Source organism: Sturnus vulgaris, chromosome 17 (genome assembly GCF_052056855.1).
Source record: "Sturnus vulgaris isolate bStuVul1 chromosome 17, bStuVul1.hap1, whole genome shotgun sequence".
In the NCBI taxonomy this organism is placed as follows: domain Eukaryota; kingdom Metazoa; phylum Chordata; class Aves; order Passeriformes; family Sturnidae; genus Sturnus; species Sturnus vulgaris.
This window is the reverse complement of record NC_142259.1, coordinates 1,547,393-1,569,260: the sequence shown is the minus strand read 5'-3', so window position 1 is coordinate 1,569,260 and position 21,868 is coordinate 1,547,393. Positions and strand designations below refer to the sequence as shown.

The following is a 21,868-nucleotide window of genomic DNA, read 5'->3' as shown; positions in this document are numbered from 1 at the left end:
GCTTGTTTGCAAAAGCCAAATTATCCTATTCCTGTCCCTATTCCTATTTATTTATTTATTTACTATACTTGGCAATGGCCATGATGCCCTTGGACTGATGGAGGCACAACCAAAACCTTGTCAGTGCCTCAGCAAAGGAATACGTTCAGCTCCCTGCGTTGACGTGCACCGAGCCAGTGGAGCTGCTCATGCCAGGGCTTAGCTGGCTCATTGAAGGATAAGAAAGTAGGACACGTACCTGTCAGGTGACCTCTCCAGAGCCAAACAGCCCGGCACTCCACATGCTCTGCCTCTCAGAACAGATGTCCAGGATACATTGGGGCAGTAGATGTCAGCCAAAGAGCCAAGTGTGTGTGCCAAGTCGAGAGAGGCCAGTGTTGTTGCAGGGATAAGGAATTTTCACAAACTTGGACCATGGAAAGAAACAACATCTTCCATCTTTTAATTATTTTGCTGATGATTTTTAGGTCAATCTCTGGAAGAAGTGTAGGGGAAACTTTAAATGTTTCAGCCAGTTTGATCTCAGAAACATTCATGTAATCCAGGCCCCTCAACGCATGTAAATCCATCACAACTCTTTGCCAAATGGGAGCTGTTGGTAACCCCAGCTCAGGCCTGTCCCAGGCATGGCTGGTCCTGTGCCCCCGTTTGGGTTTCCCCCGGCTTTGTTCTGGCTCCCTGTGCTGCCCAGCAGCCTCAGCCCCTCCTGACACCTATGCTGATGCTGCTGCAACCAGGAGCAGGGAGCCACCAGTGCCAGGTGAGCCTGGCCAGCTGCACCTGCAAGCGCCAACCCAAGCCCACTGCGCTGTGGAGGGAACCACGGTCTCCAGCTCTCATCGCAGAGGGCCACACGCACGAGCAGCCCGCGATGGAAGGAAGGCTGTGGGAGAGCAGACCCGCGGCTGCTCTAGGCCAGTGTCACGGCATCTCTTACTGATGTCCCGCTGGGTGCTGGTGCCCCCTTGCCCCGTGACAAGCGGTGACATGTGACGCCCGTGTACGGGCTGTGGCAGCGACATAATGCCCACGCACATCCCCGGGAAAATTCTTCCAGGCTTCTGGAGGCGGGACTGAAGAATCTCGGATCCAGCTCCCTGGAGGCTTGGCCCAGAAATCGAACACGCCTGGTGCGGTGGGGCTGGGGCTGATCCCCCTCTGTGTGGGGAGAAGGAAGGGGGTCTCAGGCCACGGAATAACCGCGGCTGCGGCCGGGCCCTGCCTCTCCCCTTCGCCCCGATCGCGGTGCAGGCTGCCCCCGCAGCACTCGGCACAAAACTAAGCAGCCGGACCGGGCCCGAGCGGCCCCAGTCCCGGGAGGAGCCGGCCCTGCCCAGTCCCGCCCCTTCCGGCGGCCCCGCCCGGCCCGGCCCGGCGCGGCGCGGTGCGGCTCCGTTTGACCGGGAGCGGTGGGCCCGGCCCGGCTCGGCTTGGGTGGCGCGGCTCGGCGTGACCCGGTTCGGGGTGACCCGGCGATGGCGGTGCCGGCGGCGGCGGAGGCGGTGCCGGGCCGGCAGCGGGCCCTGGCCGCCGGCTCGCCCGTGGACTATATGAGCATCACCAGCTTCCCGCGGCTGCCTGAGGAGGAGCCGAGCGGCGCGGCCGAGAGCGGCCTCCGCGCCCGCAAGGAGGAGGACGCGTTCCTGGGCGAGCAGGACACGGGTGAGGGGCGGCGGCAGAGCCCGCCCGCGGCCCCCGGCACCCCCGGCCCTCGGCCCCGCGCCCGGAGCGGGGCTCCCCGGGCTCCCGCCGTCCCCGGCCTCGGCCTCGCGTTCACCCTGAGGGACGGAAAGCAGTCAGAGATCCAGGGGTTCACACTGAGCCTCCCAGGGCAGCCTGGAATGTGCTCTCCCACAGCTGGTTTGGCCTTCCAGCCTGGACCACTTGTGCATGGCCTCCTTGCATGCTCCTTGAGCATCCCCCCACCCTGGGGGTGCTCCTTGCGCATCCCTCGGTGTGGGATGCTCCATCCCTCTGGTGCTCAGCTGGAATAAAGTCAGGTGATCGTTTGATCTGTAAGAAAATCTTCTGCCTATTTTTAACTGATTGCTTTCTCCTCCATAGTTGAGAGAGGAGTTGTTTCTCCCCCATGTCATGTTTCTTCAAGTGGTGCTGCCCTTCCCCCCGGGGCTGGTTCCCAGTCTGGGTGCCTGTCAGCCCCCAGGCCCATGTTTGCACAGCCCCAGGCACCCCTTGCCCTCTGCACTGTCCCACCGTGCCCACCCTGACCGTCGAGGCAAAGCTGCTGCCTTCAGGGGTGTGGTAATTAGCCCTCCTGGAAGCACGAGGCCTCTCATCACACACCTGGAATCTGGTGTAATTTTGGCAGTGCCAATGCAGCAGCTCCAGACCTGAGATGGCCCTGGTTCTCCAAAGTATTGGCTCCCCCATAAAGCCACGTCTCCTTCACAGCCCCACGGAAGCCAAGTGGGATTTGGTGGCTTCTCTTTTAAAGCATGCACATTGGTGGTGGTGTGGGCAGCTATGCATTGGCTGTGCAAGCTGCTTCTGGCTCCCACTGCTCCCTTCCAGCTGCTCCCATCCCCACACCACAGCTCTGCTGTCTATGCAACACCAGTGGTCACAAAGACTAAAAACAGGATGTCTGTAGCAGAGAATGAAGGTACTTCATGGTGGGAGGGCTGTGGTCTGCCCTCTTCCACAGTTGCTTCCTAGGTATTCATGTCCCCTCGTGCATGTCTGGCCTGTCACCAGAGTGGAGAGATGGTGTCCTGGAGGGGCTGGGCAGAGGAGGCCAGGTCAGTCCTCGCTGCTTCCCTGCAGGTCGGGCTGGGGCTTCCCTCGGGTGTGCCAGGGGCTGTATGGGACATCCCACCCCAATGGCAGCCCCTGTCAGGCCAGTTGTGGCCCCCACTGAGGCCACCAGCCAGTCCTGCCATTCAGTCCACCTCGCTTAGACCAGACAAGCCCATGAGAGGCTCAGTGTGTGCTCAGAGGCTCAGGCTGGAAAAACTGAGCCTTTCCCAATCCCACTCATAAACCATCACAGCACAAATGAGATTAAACTCATCATGAGGGGATTCCCTGGCTGTGGGAATTTACTCCTGGTTACAGCATCACTGAAATTGAAACTCCTTCCCTCCCTGGCCTCAGGAGAGCTGCAACCAGGTCCTGTTAATGCCATGACAAGGACTGGGCTGGCATTGCCCAGGGCGATACCACCTGCCAGAGAAGACAGGCAGTTGATGGGGAATGTGGGCTTTTCTGCTCACTACCCTCTCCTTTTCCAAACCCAGGAAACATCTCTGGAGGGAAAAGCTTCTCATCTTGTCTTTGCCACTTGGTGCCCCTCTTTTTCCACTATGGATGCACAGAGCACTGCAGCCCCTGAAAAAATTCTTCCTGGAGCCCTGGATGATTCCCTGAGCTACTTGGTCCCCTTCAGAGCCCATGAGGGATGGGCACGACCTCACAGCTGCCCCAGCAGCTTCGTGTGCCTGGCAGCAACCGGGACGGGCAGGGCGTCCTTAGCCGGTGTCCTCCCAGCACAAGGGCAGCAGCTGACACTCACAGACATTCAAGGCATCTTTCAGAGCAAAAAAGAGACTTTTTCATCCTACTGAGGCCCAGCAAACCCCTGTCCCACTGCTTTGCCATCTTGGAGCCGGGTGTCCAGTGTGTGGATTCATTTCACAGTGGGCCCCATCTGCCAGAGGAAGCAAGGAATTAAAGCAGAGTCCTTCCTGCAGCAGAGCGAGTGGATGTTCCGAGGCCTCTGGTTTGCAGGTTTGCTCCTCTCTGCCCTTGCTTCCCTAGAGGCCAAATGTGCCCAGGCCAAATGTTTTGCTTTACCTCTGTTTTGCTCTACCTCTGTTTTGCTCAGGTGCTTTAGCTCAATCGTAGCTCCAAGTAAAGCTGCTGCATCTTTTAAAAATTCTTAGTTTTCTTTTCTTCAGTCCCGCTGCGTTTCAGAGACCTGTTTGCTGTGTTAAAAACCCCTCCAAATGGAGCATAGGAGGGGGCCTATCACTGAAAACCGATGAATGGACTGAAACGGAGTAAAATTCAAGGGTTTTTTGTCTCTCATAATCTCTAGGGAAGTCAGTTTGGAATAATTAAGAGCTTAAGAAAAGGATCCGTAAAATGATTCAAAGCAGTATCTGAGCCAGAAAGGCTCCTGAGAGCTGGGATCAATAGGGAAGGTGATAGCCATGCTCAGTGAAGGGGCTCAGTGTAATGTTCGTGCTGGGTAAACACTGCAATAAGAGCCCCAAGTTGCTCAATATCTCACACTTGTTTTCTCCCTGCTGCCCACAAAGACCCAGAGTCCTTCCTGAAGTCTGCACGGCTCCAGCGCCTGCCCTCGTCCTCCTCAGAGATGGGAAGCCAGGACGTGTCCCCTCTGCAGGAGACCAGCAAGGATCCCTTCTCAGGAGACTGCAGCTGCCGGCAGGACGGGCTGACCGTCATCATCACCGCCTGCCTGACCTTCGCCACGGGTGTCACTGTGGCCCTCATCATGCAGATCTATTTTGGGGACCCTCAGGTAAGACAAAACAGTAGCTTTATGGTTGGGCTTTGGTTCCAAAGATGGGAGAGCTCCCTGATATTCCTCCTAGTCAGCAGTTCAGCAAGGAGAGTACTAGGGAGCCATGGCTGGTGTCAGTGAGGCCCTGGGTGCTCAGTCTCCCCCTGGTTCCACCCCAAATTGGCTTGAAAGCCTTTTCCTGGAGGTTTTGCTTGGAGAGCCAAGCCAGACTCTCAGAGCTTGTCTCATGGCCAGGGTGTAGGGGGCTGTGTCAGGCAGGCTTGGGGGTGCTGCTGGGAGGGAACAGACAACCCCTCTGCTGTGACTCCAGCTGTGGTTTGAGCCAGATGGGAGTGCTTTCAGAAAGTAATCCTTAGTTAAACACTAGTCATCTTGTCCACTTGGACAGAGTTTTATGGATTATGGGCAGACATGCCCAGATTCACCTCTGGAAGATTCATTCAGGACCAAGCAGGGAAATAGCTGAAAACAGAGGTGAACCTCCTGCTAATCTGTCCCACAGCCCAGTGCTAGATTGCAGAGCCAAGGCATAATGGTCACGGAGTTGGATCCTCCCGCAGAACCTCTGCCAGGGTCACAGTCAGCCAGGAACCACCATCTCCACATACTGCCGTGGCCCTTCTGTCTTTGCATGTCCTCAGGACAGCCTGGCTCTTGTTGAGATGCTGCAATTTGTGCCACAGGGATGAAATCAGCTCTTTAAAATATCCTGTGACTGCATTAGCACAGCACTGGCACAAGGATGAGAGCAAGCTGTGGTCCTGGGGGTGTGCTGCATTCTTTACGGCTGTATCCCCATTCCCAGTGACTGCCTGGCTGCAGCAGAGCAAGCAGCCTCTGGGCTTGTGAGGGGCAGAGGGAGACGTGGCCCCCCAGCTTGGCACACGGCGTGTGGAAAGCTGTCTGAACTGGTGGCCATGGCTACCTGCAGCTGCCCTGAAGCAGGGAGCTGCCCAAGCGCCATACGGTTCCCACTGGCATTTGTTGGATCAGCGGCAGCCTCGTCGCAACATCCCCCCCCCCCCCCCCCCAGGCTTCAGGTGCCACCATGGTGGGTGCAGATGTGGGCAGTAGCAGCAGATCTGGCACTGGCCAGCACAACCCTGTCCTGTCGCAGCTGTTCCAGCGCGGCGCTGTGGTGACGGACGCCGCGCGCTGCACCGCGCTGGGCACCCACGTGCTGGCCAGGCACGGCTCCTCGGTGGACGCGGCCATCGCCTCGGCCCTCTGCGCCGGCATCGTCAACCCTCACACCTCGGGGCTGGGAGGGTAAGTGTGGCACATTCATCCCCTGCTCTTGTCTTCTGGTGTCCTCAAGTGAGCGTTTCACAGAATCCCAGACTGGATTCGGTTGGAAAGACCTTAAAGCCCACCCAGTTCCGCCCTCTGCCATGGGCAGGGAGACCTTCCACTATCCCAGGTTGCTCCAAGTCCTGTCCAACCTGGCCTTGGACACTTCCAGGGATGGGGCTGCCTGCACCAGTGCATGGTGACCCCATCACCTCCCACTCAGACAGAGGAATATTTCTTTACAAATGCCTGTTGTAAACCTGCCTTCTGTCAGTGTAAAGCCGTTCCCCCTTGTTCTGTCACTATCTGCCCTTGTAAAAAGTCCCTCTGCAACTGAGAAATGCCTCTGTGGCAGTGCCAGGCTTAGGGTGTGGTGCCAGGGCTCTGACATCAAGCAGTGGAAGTGTCCACATCTGCCACAGTCGCCCTTCCTGTGTACCGAGCTGTCAGCACAGGACAGAGACCCCCAGGCAGGGAAATTTGTTTCTGCTGTAGTGGTTGCAGGGAGCATGCAAGCCCCAGTCTCGAGAGGGCTGGTGAGCCCTGCTGTGCCAGGAGCCACAAACACCCCAGGCTCAGTCCCAGTGCTTTCAGAGCCCCAGTCCTGCCTTCCACAAGCTCCTGAGGCTGAGGTCCGAGCCCAGCTCCAGGCAGCTGCCAAGGAGGGGTGGCCTTCTCCCAGCCCTCATACCCAGGGTGGCATCCATGTGAGCTTGGTGCTCCTGACTCTGCAGGAGGGCTCAGGAGCGTTGCATAAACCGAAGCCACCTGATCACTGCTCCAGCTGCACCACCCATTGCTGCTGTAAGCAAACACCCTCTTTTGTAGCAAAACTGCTCAGATTAGAAAGAAAATCCCAGCTGGTCCCAGTGGAACAGAGCCAGAGGCTCCCTGGCCAGGCAGGCAGGGACTGCTTCAGCCTCACCAGGCTCAGCACAGGGCTGCCTGTGTCCCGCACCAACTCTGCCTTGGCTGTCCTGGTATGTACCCTAGGGAAGGACAGCAGCATTCCCTGCTCCTCCGGCCACCCCGGGGCCCTGCCACAGCGCCCCTTGTCACACTGGACCGGCCCTGGCCCCAGTGCCACCCAAGCTATACTGCATCGGCTGTTGCGGGAGCCGCCAGTGCCCTGACCCTCTCACTCCGCAGGGGCGGGGTGATGTTGGTCCACGACATCCGCAAGAACAGGAGCTGGGTGATCGACTTCCGTGAGGTGGCTCCCCTGGGCATCCCACTGGAAGGGGAGCTGCAGCAGGACACCAAGGTGAGAACCAATATCCCCCAGCCATTGCCTCTTCTTGTCTCCAGCTCTCCTCCCTCCATCTTTCAGTGTGAGTGGCAGATGCCCAGAAAAGCAACGAGAGGTCTCTCACTTCATGGGAGATTCTGGGCCCTACAGACATGGGGAATCTAGGGAAAACACTTCTTTATCACCCCCAAAATGCCTGCAGAGCTTTGGGGAGTAAAGAACCATGTCTCTGTGGTGGCAGAGTGCCCCAGGAAGGGGCATAATCCCGGGTCATTCTGCTGGGTTCTCTCTCCTAACTAAACTGGGTTGAGAACAAGATTGAATTTGCCTCTCTCCTTCCAAAACCTTTTATTCCATAGTAAAGTGTGTTGCTACAGACCTCTTCCCCTCTCCTAACTATGCAGATAATTCCAAAGTAAACATGACTTGCACTTCCTTGACTTGCAACTGGGGACAGTGTCCCATGTCCTCATGGAAAGGAGATTACTCTCTTCCTTTTTGTCCTTCCTATTTTACAGCCAGGTCTGCTCGTGGGGGTACCAGGCATGATCCAAGGAATGCACCAGGCACACCAGTTACATGGCAGGTAAGACATGAGGCTGGCACAGGCTGTGTCCTGGGGGCCCTGGGGGAAGCTGGAAGCACACGAGCCCTTGCCATCAGACCATGTTCTCAGCCACCAGTCAAAACCATTAGCTAAGAGGTACTTGGAGGCTTGTGTTGAAACACATGTTTATTTTTTGATATTTCATGTACAAAATTAAAAATTCAGCTTCATCATGTTTTCTACAAAGTGACATTTTGGCTAAGAAAATGTACAATAAATGTTCTGTTAGAGGTGCAGCACATTGCATGTCTGTGCATTTTCATTCTCTCTTTAGCTGGATCCTAAGAGGTGTGTACCTACACTTGGTACTCTGTTGGGATACAGAGGGATCCGAATGACTTGCTCAGGACCAGAGTCCGGCTTGAGATTTTGCTGCTGAGACACCCCTTCCCCTATCCATGCACTGCCATTCCTCTCAAGGGCACATCCTGGAGCACTGAGATGATCCTGTTAAGGAGAAACACAAGCACTGAAAACTCAGTGCTCTTTTTGGCCAGGCTGGCCCCACAGCCTGGTCTTCCAGGAGCCCCTGACTGCAGGGCTGTGCCCTGTGCTTGCTCCCCACCACCCTGCCCCACTGCACCTTCCAAGGCCAGTTTCTCCTTGTCCACTCTCCTTTGGCAGACTCCCGTGGTCCGAGCTGCTGAGCCTCACAGCCGGTGTCGCCCAGAATGGCTTTAACGTCACACATGACCTGGGTGAGTACCTGCTAGGCAGCTGGGGATGCAGGGGGTTAATCATGGCAAATCAGGGCCTTGTGGACCTGGAGATGGATGGTGTTGGGAGCTGAGCACAGTCTGCTAGGGGACAGCATGGTGCCAGCCAAACAGGAGCCTTTGCCATGGCTGGGCAGAACCAGGGCAGAGTAGCCATGCTGCACAGTGCCCAAGGCCAGGCAGGGAAGGGTGCTGGGGTTTCTTTGGGGTTTTTTTCCAGTTCCAAAGGACCCGTGATCCAGCTCCTCTCTAGTTTTGCAATAGGGCCAGAGGCAGCAGCAGACCTTCAACATCCCCATCAGGTGCACAGTGATTCCAGGTCCTTTGCACCTTCCTTAGCTCTGCTTTTTCGGGATATCCTTCCCCTTCTCACCTGCAGCCAAAGCCCTGAGTGAACTGAAGGACCTGAACTTCTCTGACCGATTCCACGAGATCTTCCTGCCGGGTGGGCAGCCCCTGCTGCCTGGAATGTTCATCCGGCGCCTGGACCTCGCGGCCGTGCTGCAGCTGCTGGGGACAGAAGGGGTGTCAGCCTTCTACAGCGGAAACCTGACCCAGGAGATGATCTCCGAGGTGAGCCAGGACTGCCCCTGTCACCTGCTGGCCTGGGGCTGCCACCTGCTTAAGGTGACAAACTGGAGATAAGCCAAGTGCCAGCACAATGATGAGGACAGATGCCTCCTTTTCCTTTCCTGTCCCTGCCTTGGTGTAAGTGACACACAAGCCATTCCCACAGTCTACAGAAGGGAAACTTCCATTCCCTCTATAACCAGGACAGTCTGGAAGGAAAACAAAAATCAGTTTGGGCTCTGGGCTCTGTTTATTTGGGTGACAAAGCCTTTTCCCCCAGAATGAGAGGGTGTTTAGAAACAAGTTGTTGTGGCTAATGGGGCTGTAAGATACAGACTCCAAGAAGATGGTTTGAAAAAACAACTGTGAGTCTTGTGAGCAGAGGATTAAAAAGGCTTAGTCCTACTTGGAGTTGGCCTAGTTTAACTCCTGTTAAAGGTGCTCTGGAAAAAATATCTGAACAGACAAAGTAATTCGGATGAAAAAAGCCCCCAACAAACCATAACAATTTTTCTATCTGTGTGGCTGCAATTGGGGTAGTTGGGGCCACCATGGTTCAAGTTGTGCTCCTTCAATAGCTTATCAAGAATCTGGAATGTGTTCATTCCACTCAAACCTCAGGCATCTGTGGGCTCTGTGTTTGGAAATCTACAATGCACCTGAGCTATAGCAGAGGTGAAGGATGAGGAGCAGGAAGAGTCTCAAGCTTGTGAGCATCTCCACAGCTAAACTCTGCTTTGTCACCGTGTTCCCCTGACCTGGGGACTGCCACAGGGAAGAACAGATTCCCTGTGGTGGAGCAAGGCCCAGGGTTGCCACATCACAGACCCTGACAAGCTCTGGGATCCAGTGCACAATTCCAGCTTTGGTTGCAGAGCAAAGTGCTACCTTCACAAAGTGTTTATTGTTCCAGCACAGGGAGGGCATCCATCTGCGAAATCAAGAACAACTCCAAAACACCCACTCTTTGCTTCCAGGCACAGGTGCAGAATAGTGCTCTCTGCGGAATTTGAGATGTCTTCAGTGTATGACTGACTGGGGCTTCTCCCCTTTCTCTGCTCCTTGTGCCCCATTCCCCACTGGCTGGGTCTGGGGAGCCAGGTTGTGGCTCAGCACAGCCCTGGGGTTCAACCAACCTTTTCTCAGGGAAGGAAACAAGGAACCCAAGTAGGAGAGACATCTTTAGCAGCTTTGGGGTTGTTTGATATTCTGGCCCCACAGCATGCCCTGCACTAGCTGTCCTGCTCCAGTGATTCATTCAGTTTTGCCAGAGAAGGAGTTTTCCTGCCAAGGAAGCTGGCTGAGTTAGAGATCAGAGCATGCAGACGCCCCAACAATCCCACCCTCTCCCTGAGAGCATTGTCCAAATGCTCGTGGAGCTCTGGCAGCCTTGGGGCTGTGCCCACTCCCTGGGGAGCCTGGGCAGTGCCCAGCACCCTCTGATGGTCCTCCCTTATCTCCATTATGACTCAACCACAGACGACTGGCAGTGGAGGGAATGGCCCATGTTTCCTGTGTTCATGAAAATTACCAACCCTGGTATTGTACCTCTGACAGGAATTTTACAGGAAGGCTAAGGCTACAGCAGACCCACTATCAGCTGAAATAATTTGAAATGGGCTGGGAACAGTAATTTTTTTAGCTGAGATTTCTAGTGATGGCCACCTGCTACGCCCAGGCTCCTTGTCTCCTGGATCCATAGTCCTGGCAGTATTCAATACCCCTTAACACACTCCTGTTTGCCAGCCAGGGCAGGGAAGGCTGCAGGGCAGGGCCAATCCCCATCTCCCTGGGCAGACAGAATGTCCTGGGAGCACCCTGGGGTGGGTGAGCTTTTGGAGGTGAGTGTAGAGCCTCCTTGCCATGCTGAACAGTGAGCCAGGTCACCAGGGCTGTGAAAGCAGATTTCCAGGGTATCCTAAGGAACCTGGCCCTTGGCCCAGGAACCTCAGTGGAGTGTGTTTGAGGGGTGTGTCCCTCTGGGCCAGCACACGAGGAGCACAGAGAGCCTTGGCCCAGCCTGCTCAGTGTGCACTGCTTTACTCTCCTGCAGGTCCACAACTATGGAGGAGTGTTGGTGGAGGAAGATTTCAGCAATTACAGTGTCATTGTGGAGGAGCCCATGCACACAATCTATCGAGGTACACCCTCACCCATTGCCATGCAGCTCCAGGGGAAAGTTCTCTTCACCTCACAAGGGGTGGCAACAGCATTGAACAACAGCTGAAGTCAAAGCTGTGCTGAAATGTCTGCAGGAAGACCTTCCAGGGAGTTTTCTGCTGTTCCCTGCTGACACTGACGCATCATGGGTGGTTCAGGAGATTTTCAGCACTTTGAAATGTTTTTTCCCTTGAAAACCTAAAGATGCAACATGTCATACCTTGATGCAATGTCTTAATAGAAGCTAGACCTACAGCTGAAGACAGTTCCCAAAGGGAAAAAAGCTAACTTGATGCAAGAAGTTTCTAAAATGTCATTCTTTTCTAGCAGTCCCTGTATTTACCCTCCATATAGTTGCAATGTGCAAACCCATTTTTTAGGTGGCCTTCCAATATGTAAAAGGGGTTTATAAAAATGGGGGAAAGTGACTTTTAGCATGGGCAGACAGTGACAGGACAAGGGGAATTATTTCAGACTGAAATAAAAGAGATTTAGATTAGATGTTAGGAAGCAATTTCTCCCTGTGAGGGAGGTGAGGCTCTGGCACAGGTGCCCAGAGGAGCTGTGGCTGCCCCTGGATCCCTGGAAATGCCCAAGGCCAGGTTGGACGAGGCTTGGAGCGACCTGGAATAGTGGAAGGTGTCCCTGCCCGTGGCAGGGGTTGGGACTGGATGACTTCTAAGGTCCCTTCCAACCTAAATCAGACTGGTTTTCTATGATTCTATCTCCATTCTTCCATACTGAAGTCGAGAAACCAACAGCCAACCAATAAGACCTGAATTTCAGAGGTAAAAATACATCCCTGTTTGAACATCCTTCATCCTTCATGAAGAAAAAGAAAGATACAGCAGGGATGTTCTGGGAAACCCATCTCAAATCATATTGCTTTCTATAATTTCTCCTCAAATCTGGAAGGGTTTCCCTGTCCTCAAGGTCACTGACTCATGGACGAGTGTTTTCACTGGATGGTATCTGGCAAAAGCAGCTGCATTCCTCTTCTCTTCCCTCCACACAGGGCACCTTGTTTTCACCCCCCCACCTCCACATGCAGGTCCTGCACTGATCACAGCACTGAACATCCTCGAGGGCTTTAACATCACAAGGCAAGGATCCAGAGGGAATATCTTACACTGGATTGCAGAGGTAAGAGGAGGTTCAGCATTTGGCTGAATTGCTTGTGCTGCTAGAGAATGACTTATTTATTTTGTGGTTGTACAAAAGTGTTTGTAGGTTATTCCCAGAGGAGAATGAGCAAATAGACTGCTAAGATGTAAAACTGAGCAGTGCTGCTGTCTCAGAGGCTGAGCAGGAGGATCTTTCCTTCTTAGGAAGAACTTTTTCAGAACAATCTGTGGTTTTGTCAATTTCTTCTGTATGATCATCTCTGCAGAATGACCCCACAGCAGCTGAGAGTGGTCAGTTCCCCCACCTCTTAGCTGCTTAATGGCCCTGGCCATTGCAGAGCACCCAAGGGCACTGCCAGGCGTGCTGCAAGAAAAGCTCTCAGACTGATAACAAGGAAAACTGACCTGATACTTCACTTTTTTTTAAAAGTTTTTTATTTTTGCCCGCCTCCTGATCGCTGAGATCCAGAATTTTTCCAGTATTTAGGACTGTCCTGTCAAAACATTGCAGCTTACCAGAAGGTTGAGCAAGTGCTCTGTAAGCAGAATTGTGCTCTTAGATGCTCCACAAATCCACAGGTGGGGTTTATGTGTTGGTAATTTACAGATTCACAGCTGGCCTTTCATGAGCTGGGAATTTTAATTGAGGATTTAACTACATCCTTGTAGCAGACAGGACAATGGGTGATTTGGAGTGTATCAGCAAAAATGCAGCAACTGGAGGTGTTACACACTGTGCAGAGGCACAGGAGGTTGAGTCACCTGAGTAATTTTTGAGCTCTCTTCAGGAAGCTTTGGGTGAATATTTGCTCTGTTGGTTATCCTGGAGCAGCAACATCCAGCTCCAAGGCAGTCCCTTCAGGAGATGTGTAACCCTGATTGCCTGGGTCCCACAGCTGAACATGTGGCTGAGGTTCAGTGCTAAGCCAGCTTCAGGTATCCAGCCCTGGGACAATCAGGACCAAGATGTCCTTAACCTTTGGTTAACTCTGTGTGTTTCCATGGAGCTCTTCCCTGGCCTCCAAGCCCTTGTCCCTCCCAACACGATGTGGTGGTCAGGACACTGCTCCATGGAAATGCTGCCTTTTCCAGAGGTTTATCACATTCTACTCTCCACACAGTTCATAGCCAAGGAGAAGCTGCTGCTGTGTGGCACATTCCAAACCAGCTGTCACATCTTGTTAGCTGCCTGCAGGAGAGGGGCCTGTTCTGGATCTGAATGACCATGGCATGATCTGCGAGCTGAACATTGAGTGTGTTTCTGCTTGCCACAGCCTGGCTTGGCTGAGGAGCTGCTCTCTCTGCTCGTGGCTCTGCCCTGGCTATGCTGTAGTCCCAGGGCTGGATAAACTGTGTCCTTTGAAATTGTGTCTTCTCATTTTCAATTTTCAGGGAGGATTCTGCCTGTTTGAGAAACCAGATCCTTTCCTCCTTTTGCACCATCATTCCCCAATGTGTGCTGGGACTGATGCTTTCTGTTCAAGCCGTTTGGATGGTTTACAGCCAGGAGCTGGGCAGCAGCTGGGGAGCAGAACAGCTCATTTCTGCTGGGCCAGCAGAGCTGGGATCCAGAGGCAGCAGCAAGCCTAGCACCCCCTATCCCACTGGGATTCAGTCTGGTCTCTGCTGTTGTGGTGACCACCCAGGAATGGAAAGAGAAAGTAAATGGCATCGTGAAGACCCTGTCTGCCAGCCAGCAATGAAGCTGAACCACTGAGCTGGAGCAATCAGCTCCTGCCAGAGATGTTGCACTTGTGACTTCCCACTGCTAGAGAGACAGGTTAAGTGGGATATAGGGGAGAAATTCTTCCCTGTGAGAATGGTGAGCTGCTGGCAGAGGTTGCTCAGAGAAGCTGTGGCTACATCCCTGGAAGCATTCAAGACCAGGTTGGAGAAACATGGGAAGGTGTCCCTGCTCATGGCAGAGGGGTGGAATGTAATGAGCTTTAAGGTCCTTCCCAGCTCCAACCATTCTGTGATTCTGTTGTACAAATGCTGCTGGATTCGCTTGGCTCCCCCAGCACAGTTTGCCATGCCAGACTGAAGCTCTTTGATTCCCATACCCACATGTGGCAGCCCTTTGCATTGAAATATTCCCAGAACCCAGGCTTCTGGTAATTTTTCTTCATAAGCTTTAGCCAAGACACCAGGATACCAGATACCTCTTCTAGTTTGGAATTTCAGAAGTTGTCTTTCCAGGGCCACATTAATGTTCCTCTCCTCTCCTCTCCTCTCCTCTCCTCTCCTCTCCTCTCCTCTCCTCTCCTCTCCTCTCCTCTCCTCTCCTCTCCTCTCCTCTCCTCTCCTCTCCTCTCCTCTCCTCTCCTCTCCTCTCCTCTCCTCTCCTCTCCTCTCCTCTCCTCTCCTCTCCTCTCCTCTCCTCTCCTCTCCTCTCCTCTCCTCTCCTCTCCTCTCCTCTCCTCTCCTCTCCTCTCCTCTCCTCTCCTCCTCTTCCTTCTCTCTTCCTCTCCTTTTCTCCTTTCTTTCCTTTCTTTCTTTAGACACTAAAAATAGCCCTGAGTCTGGCAAGCAACCTGGGAGACCCATCTGGTGATGTGTCTGTCACTCACACAGCAGAAGGCATGGTGAGGTATGTCTGAGGAAGACAGGCACGGTGACAGTTGCAGGATGTGTGGGTTGGATATCATTCCTGGGTTTGCTGTGCCCTGAGCTTTTTCTTCTTCTGTTTTATGAAGGAAAGGTCAGACCTTAAGTGTCCTCCCAGGGCTCATTCTTTCACAAGGATCACAGCTGATACCACACGGCTGTGGGGATGGGTCACAAGATGTCCTCATTCAGAGGTTTCCTGGAGCCAGTTTGAGCTTGAGTGTTCCTCCTACTGTGCCACACCTCTAAACATTCCCTTTGAGTGGGTCAGACAAACAGCCATCCCTGTGGACATGGCCACACCTGCCACTTCTGCCTCTCCCTGCCCCACTGTGGGGCTCTGGGCTTTGCAGCGCACCCAGATGTACAAGAGAGGCCAGGCCTGGGGTTTCAGCCCAGCCTTCCACCTCGGAGCCAGGGTTAGCCACAGTTGGTGACTGGGCTGGGCCTGACTTGTCCTTCTGCTGAAGACTGACATTCAGCTGAGGTTGTCACCTTGGCCATTGGGGGTGGGTTTACTCCTGGTGAGGGCAAACAGCAGTAGACAGAGCCTTTGAAGGTTCATGGTGGACTGAGTGCCTCTGTGCAGACTGAGCCACTTTGTCACCCCTTCCTTCCTTGGGGTGAACCAAAACAGCCCCCTGTCCTCATGCAGCTGTGTAGAGACACCAGGACATGTCCAGCTCCCCAGGCTCACAGCTTGCTTTCCTCTCTCCCTCCCTGCTTGCTGAAGTAAATCAGAAGCCAGCTCCCTGCGCCAGCTGATCAATGACTCCCGGTCCTTCCCGTCCGACCTGCACGTGCCTCACTCGGCCCCGCAGAGCGGCACTGCTGCCAGCCAGGTCCTGGTCATGGGCCCCGATGACTTCATTGTCGCCGTGGTGAGGTAAAGGACTGGCCTCCCCCCTCCACAACGAGCTCAGGGTATGAGCAGGGAGGAGGAAGAGGTTCAGCAGGGCAGGGTGGGACCAGACCTGGAGCAGCTGGGCTGCTTTGTGCCAGTCAGTCCTGCAGCAGAGGAATGCGAAGAGATGGGGTTGGGATGTGTGGGCTGGTGCTGCTCTGCCCTGTGCAATCTTAGATCCCTCTGACAATGAAACGTGGCTGGAGTGGCCTGTATCTGCTCCCTGGGAGAGAGGTGGTGGCAAATGTAGGACTGATGGAGGCAGATCCATCACAGCAGAGGGAATGCTCAAACACGGGGAGGGGGACAGAGCTGTTGTGACATACGTGGCTCCTGCTCCTAAGTGCATGGAAATTGTCTCTCCTCAATCTCACCAGCCCTAGAGAACCACCAAAGAATCTCTATCAAGACAAGGTGGAGCCCTGAAAGCCTCAAGATGTACAAAAATCTCTGGGATGATTTTTATGAAATTGCTTTGTGCTTCTTTTCAGTTCTTTGAATCGTCCCTTTGGCAGTGGAATAGTAACACCCTCTGGAATCCTCCTGAACAGCCAGATGTTGGACTTCTCCTGGCAAAATAGAACAATGAACCACTCCATTCCCAGACCGGTAATGAATGACATGACAAATTATTTATTTACCTTTTTTTTCCCACCAATTTTATTCTCATCTTCACAACAGGGGAGCTATTTAATTCCTTATTACTAACAAAGACAACAGCCTGTAGAAAGCTGCTATTTTTCATTATATGAGCCACTGAAAGTGGGAAAACACAGGGCTCCACGTCCATCAGTTATTATTGCAATGTAGGATTATCAAACACCACTGTTACCTACTTTCCCTGCAGTCCAGATGCACTTTAAGTGAGTGTGGACTTGTATTAAGCACCTTCTTCATGAATAGTTGCTCTGCAGGTTAAAAAGTAACAGCTAGCAGGAAAAATGTCTTCAGGTCTTGAATAGAAACAAATGTAGGCCTTTGCTGGGGTGGTTCTTTGGAAGAGCTCCATGTTCCTTCTGTGGGAGAGCTGGCTTGTTGACATTTTTTGGTACAACTTTTTTGAACTGCAGCAAAACCTCCTTCAGCCTCGGAAGCGGCCGCGGTCCTTCCTGCTGCCCACCATCGTGAGGCCCTCTGAGGGCATGTGTGGCACCTACCTGTGTCTGGGAGCCAACAACGGGGACAGAGCCCTGAGCAGCATCGTCCAGGTTGGTACTGAGTCCCCCCAGAGCAGCTGGGTCCCCTCCTTTCCCTTCCTGATTGTCCTTGGGTGTGTCAGAACTGGTCGCCACAGGTTACTGGTTCAATCTTTGGTGTCACCAGTTCCACACTTTGGTTCTTTCAAATCTCTAATGGTTACCAGTTTACTTTTCTTGCACTTTTCCTGCTGGCACCACTCATTATTGTAGAGTAGCATCATTTTGGCAAAATCTAGAATGGTTTTTGTCATTCTAATACCTGTTCAAAACTCATCTTAAGGATGATTAAGAAAAAAAGAATTTTTTTTATTCAGAGAATTGCAGGAAGCTGGCAGCCTTTTAGCCCTTTTCCACATGAAAAGCTCCTTGTAGGGCATTCCCAACTGAATTCTTCCAGCTCTACACTGAATATAAATTGGGCAGTTCCTCTTAATTTATGATTTGTAACGAAGTGAAGTGCTTGCCAATAGCTTGATTGCATGTGTGGCAGTAATGGACTGCTGAAAAGAAAAGCCCAAGAAGGGATCCCAGTTTCCCTAGCTTTTGGAAAGCATTATTCAGAGCAAAACCAAAGCCAAGAACTTCTTCCTAGTGCTTTGTTTGGAGAGGTCACATGCTGAGCATTTGGCTGTAACAAACACTTCTTTAGAGCTTACATCATGTTCCAGACACACAAGCCCATGCTATCCCGAGCATATCCTGCTTTACAAGCAGCAACATACAGGCCCTGTTCCAAGGACTTCTTAGTGTGTGTGCACCTCTGCAGCAGTTCATGCACTTTACTAAATGGTTCAAAATCTCCTTTGCCTGCTGCATGTGCAGATGTTGGAGCCACCAACATCTGGGGATGCTCAGGAAGTTGACTTCTCCTATTCTCATCACTTTTAAAATTATTGAGGATACTTTATTCTCTTGCAGGTTTTGGTAAATGTTTTATCATTTAACAAGAATCTGAGTGAAAGTTTGTCACTTGGTCGACTTCACCCCCAGCTTCAGTCCAACACCTTGCAGGTTGACAGTGAGTATGGACACGGGGTGGGATGCAGCCTACAGATCCAGCAAGTTTAGGACAAGAGCAGGATTTTCCTAGCACACTGCAATGGAAGTGCCACAGGTCACCATGTTCTAGGGTCCCTAGGGGTTGGAGGGTTTGGGGGAAGACAAAAATCAGAATTCAACTTCTTCAAAGCTTGGAGCCTTTGCTGAGCCATGTCCTTTCCCTCTTGTCTTGGGAAGGCTTCCTGACCCTTCCAGCACCACCTCTCCAGGTTCTTTCAGGTGCTTCTCCCCAACCCTCCCTCTGTCCCATCTCATCTCCTGGTAGTGGCCTTGTCCTGTCCTTAAATCCTTCTAGAGATCAGATGTCATGGACAATATCCAAATCAGTAAGATTTCAGCCTCAACTTCACCCAGACATTTGCTCAAAGCTTTCTGCACTGTATTCCCGTGGTCAGAAATTATACTCCTTCGCTTTTCAGTCCATGTCCCTTAATTCCAGAAGCTGGGAAGAAGGCAAGGCTTATGACAAGGCCTGTAGCTTGACAGTGCTGAAAACACAGCATCAGTGCTGGCACTCTGCAGTCTGTATTGTTAGCTCTAGTCCTTGTTATTATATGTCTTGGTCTATTTGTTGTTTTTCACACTGCCCCAAACTTCACCAGAGTGAACCATAAGTGAAATTTGGTTCTTATTCCACACCAAATAGCAGAAGTTTCTGGGCTTTCCCATTTCAGAGGAACAATCTGAAAAGAATCTGTCCTGCAGTGTGCCCTGCAGACTTGGAACTAAAATGGAATTAAATCTAAAACTTCACGAGGTCCTAATTTGTGAGTTTGGACATTTGGCATCAACAAGATGCATGTTAGGACACAACATATAAAGCTTAAATACCAGGGGGGTTTCCATGTCCCTGCTCTGTTTGTCCAGCTGCACTCCCAGCTCCAGGGCCTTTGTCTCCTCTACTCACACAGAAGTTACAAACCATCAAATGAACCAAATAAAAGCAGAACAACAATCTGAGGTACATGTCTGGAAGATTAAGAAATACGTGTGGGGGAAGTTGGGAGGCTTAGCACAAAGTTTATCATTTGGCAACTTGTTTTACTGTTGTTTATTTTGAGCTCTCTTGCATCTTATTTTGACTAATAATTGTTAATACTCTTATTTGTAACTAAGAGTGGGCACATCCTCATGTTCTCTAAGAAGAATAGCTACAATTCTTGTCAACCACATATCTTCCCCTTCTTCCAAAGAGGACAATCTTCCACAGCTTTTAATGGTGTTGTAGATCCTCCCATAGCCCACGGCACAAGCAGGGGCTCCTGGCCCTTGGCTTGCCCAGCTGGAACCTTCTGAAGGGGCTGCAGGCAGGTTCCCCCCACTGCACACCCCAGCAGTGTTAGACAGAGCTTTGGATCAAAGGCAGCACTGGTTTCAGTTACCAACTCCTCTTTTCAAATCCCTGCAGGTGAGTTTCCTGAAGAAGACATTGAATTTCTTGTGGCCAGGGGCCATCAGGTGGATAAAGTCCCAGTGGTGTCCCTGGTTCACGGGGCCAGGAGAACCAACAGTTTCATCATTGGCCTGAAGGACCCCAGGAGTGCAGATGCTGCTGGAGCCACAACCTTGTAGCAGCTCCCAGGGCCGTGTTCTGTGACCAAGGCTGACATAACCCCAGTGATGTGCATGTTCTGAAGTGGCCCCTTCTCCAGCCCTGCACACTTCTGGGAAGAGGTTCTGCACTCCCAACCCTGACAGTACCAGAGGACAGCACCAACATCCACCTCTCTTTTTATTTCTCAAGTATTTGGATTGCAAGCAGCCCCATCCTTGTTAGTGGAGTGGCAAGAGCACTTTTCTTTTGGCAGTCTTGCTAATAGTTCAGTCTTCCCAAAGCCCAGTTCTAGCCAGCATCTTACTTTTAGGGATCAGGAGCATGAGCAAGGGAAAAAAAAACCTGCTGCTGCTGATGGATGATTATTCTCATCTCTCTGTCTTTCCCAAGTTCCTTCGTTGACTCCAGTGTAAGCCAGTAATTAATACAGCCTGATGTAGTGTTTGTTGGTGCCTGCAGCTGGAATATTGGGGTGTCCTCTAATACTCCATCTGGGCCAGCTGATTTTTATCAATGTGCAGCATCCCTGAGAAGTTCCTGTGCTCACATCATTACATACTTTCAATTTTGGCAGTAATTATTTTGAACCCGTTGCTGCACAGACTCACTGGCAATCTGATTTTGTAACCAAAGCAATGGTTTTCAACAGCTCTACCAACTTCTTCCTCTAAGAACTTGTGCATCCCCCAGTAGTTTTCTTACAGAGGTTCAGCCTCATCACTGATTAATGGTGACAAGGTTTAACTTTATTAGACACTTTTTGGAGATATCTTAGCAGTACTCCACAGAGTTGTAAAAAAACACAGATCATGGACTGAAGACCACATGGAGAGCATTTGGATGAGTTCAGAGCTTTCCCTCCACTACCTTATCTCAGCCTGTCCCAAAAGTCTGGGTCATTCCTACAGAGAGGCTTGGGAATTTCTGCTGACTGAATTAATGGCTGTACCTTAGCTGCGTGTTTTAGTCCTAGTGAATCTATTGGAAAAGCTGAAGAGAGTGAGAGAAAAAGTACAAACCAAACCAAGCACTACCAAGGTAATTTGCTGTCCACAACATGTAGTGAAAATAAAAGAATGCTCTTGAATTTTTTGTCTGAAATTGAGAAGGGAAGAATACCCCAGCTGACATCTGCACCAGGTCATTCAGCCCACATTTGGACATTTCCTGCTCTTTTTGCTAGCAAGTTAGAGACACTTGGCACTAAAAAAATCTGGAGTTTGATCATTTTCTGCAGTCTAAAATGTGATGTTCTCCTTCATGGTGCAAATGCACCCATGGCCACTGTACATATTATATATGTATGTCTGCTTATGGTTGTCTTGCTCTTTGATTTGATGATCATATCACTCACCCCGACCTTCCTCCCCAGGCACCTGTGACACCTTGTTTGTGCCACCCTCTGGTGCTCAATGCCATGGGCTGATTTTGGGGTAGTCAGGGCCACAGGGCAGATAAATGGACTAATTGTTCCTGCCAAATGAGAGCTGCAGATCTCAGAACATCCCAGTGAAGCATGTTGGGCTGAGTGAGAACAGAGGTGTTTTCGTGCTCTGCTGAAGTGCAGCCACTCATGAGAGGAGCACAGCAGCTCCCACTGGCTGGACCATCAGCAGCATTTCCTGTTCCAAGTGCATCCGTGCCCTCAGCTGGGATGGGGGAAGCACAATGTTGTATCTGCAATGTGCCCTGTGCCACCAAGAAGAGACTTTCTTCACCACAGGGACACCAAATCTATTTATTTATTTATTTCTCTGTCATCAGCACTGGAGTTGGTCACTGCCCAAGGGGAGAGAGCTCGTAAATTCCTGGAGCAGACCTCTCCAGGCTCCACAGGAAGGGAAGGGAAGGGAAGGGAAGGGAAGGGAAGGGAAGGGAAGGGAAGGGAAGGGAAGGGAAGGGAAGGGAAGGGAAGGGAAGGGAAGGGAAGGGAAGGGAAGGGAAGGGAAGGGAAGGGAAGGGAAGAGGGCAGTTTTGTGTGTTGAACCTCTCTGGAGATGATCTGGCGGTTTCTGATCTGTCCTAGCCCAGATCTGTTCCTTGGGTATGGAGATTCTCTATGAACAGCTGCAAAATATGTGGTCGAGTCACTCTCAGTGCAGGACTTTGCATGAAATGTCACAAAACACTTTGAAAGATTAAATTCCTCCTTTTTAACTGAATTCACCAGCTTCCAATGCTGGATACTGTGTATATGTTTGGGAGTAAATGACTTTGGTCTTGATTCAAAAGGGCACTCCTATGTCCCAAAGGGCAATTTCACAGAAATTATAAGAATCTTAAAATAAAGCATGCTCCAAAGTGTTCTGCTGAATCAT

General features: G+C 51.8%; 1 protein-coding gene across 1 annotated transcript; it reads left to right on the top strand.

The window, feature by feature from the left end:
- The first annotated feature begins 1,359 nt into the window (after window positions 1-1,359).
- Window positions 1,360-20,864, top strand: GGT7 (gamma-glutamyltransferase 7). The gene is made up of 15 exons (XM_014886280.2): window positions 1,360-1,662; window positions 4,281-4,507; window positions 5,628-5,779; window positions 6,950-7,064; window positions 7,568-7,635; window positions 8,281-8,354; window positions 8,752-8,945; window positions 10,996-11,083; window positions 12,118-12,245; window positions 14,728-14,816; window positions 15,567-15,719; window positions 16,229-16,346; window positions 16,808-16,945; window positions 17,855-17,954; window positions 19,404-20,864. The coding sequence occupies exons 1-15, from the start codon at window positions 1,476-1,478 to the stop codon at window positions 19,565-19,567; spliced, it is 1,995 nt and encodes a 664-aa protein (XP_014741766.2). The 5' UTR covers window positions 1,360-1,475; the 3' UTR covers window positions 19,568-20,864.
- The last annotated feature ends 1,004 nt before the right edge of the window (window positions 20,865-21,868 follow it).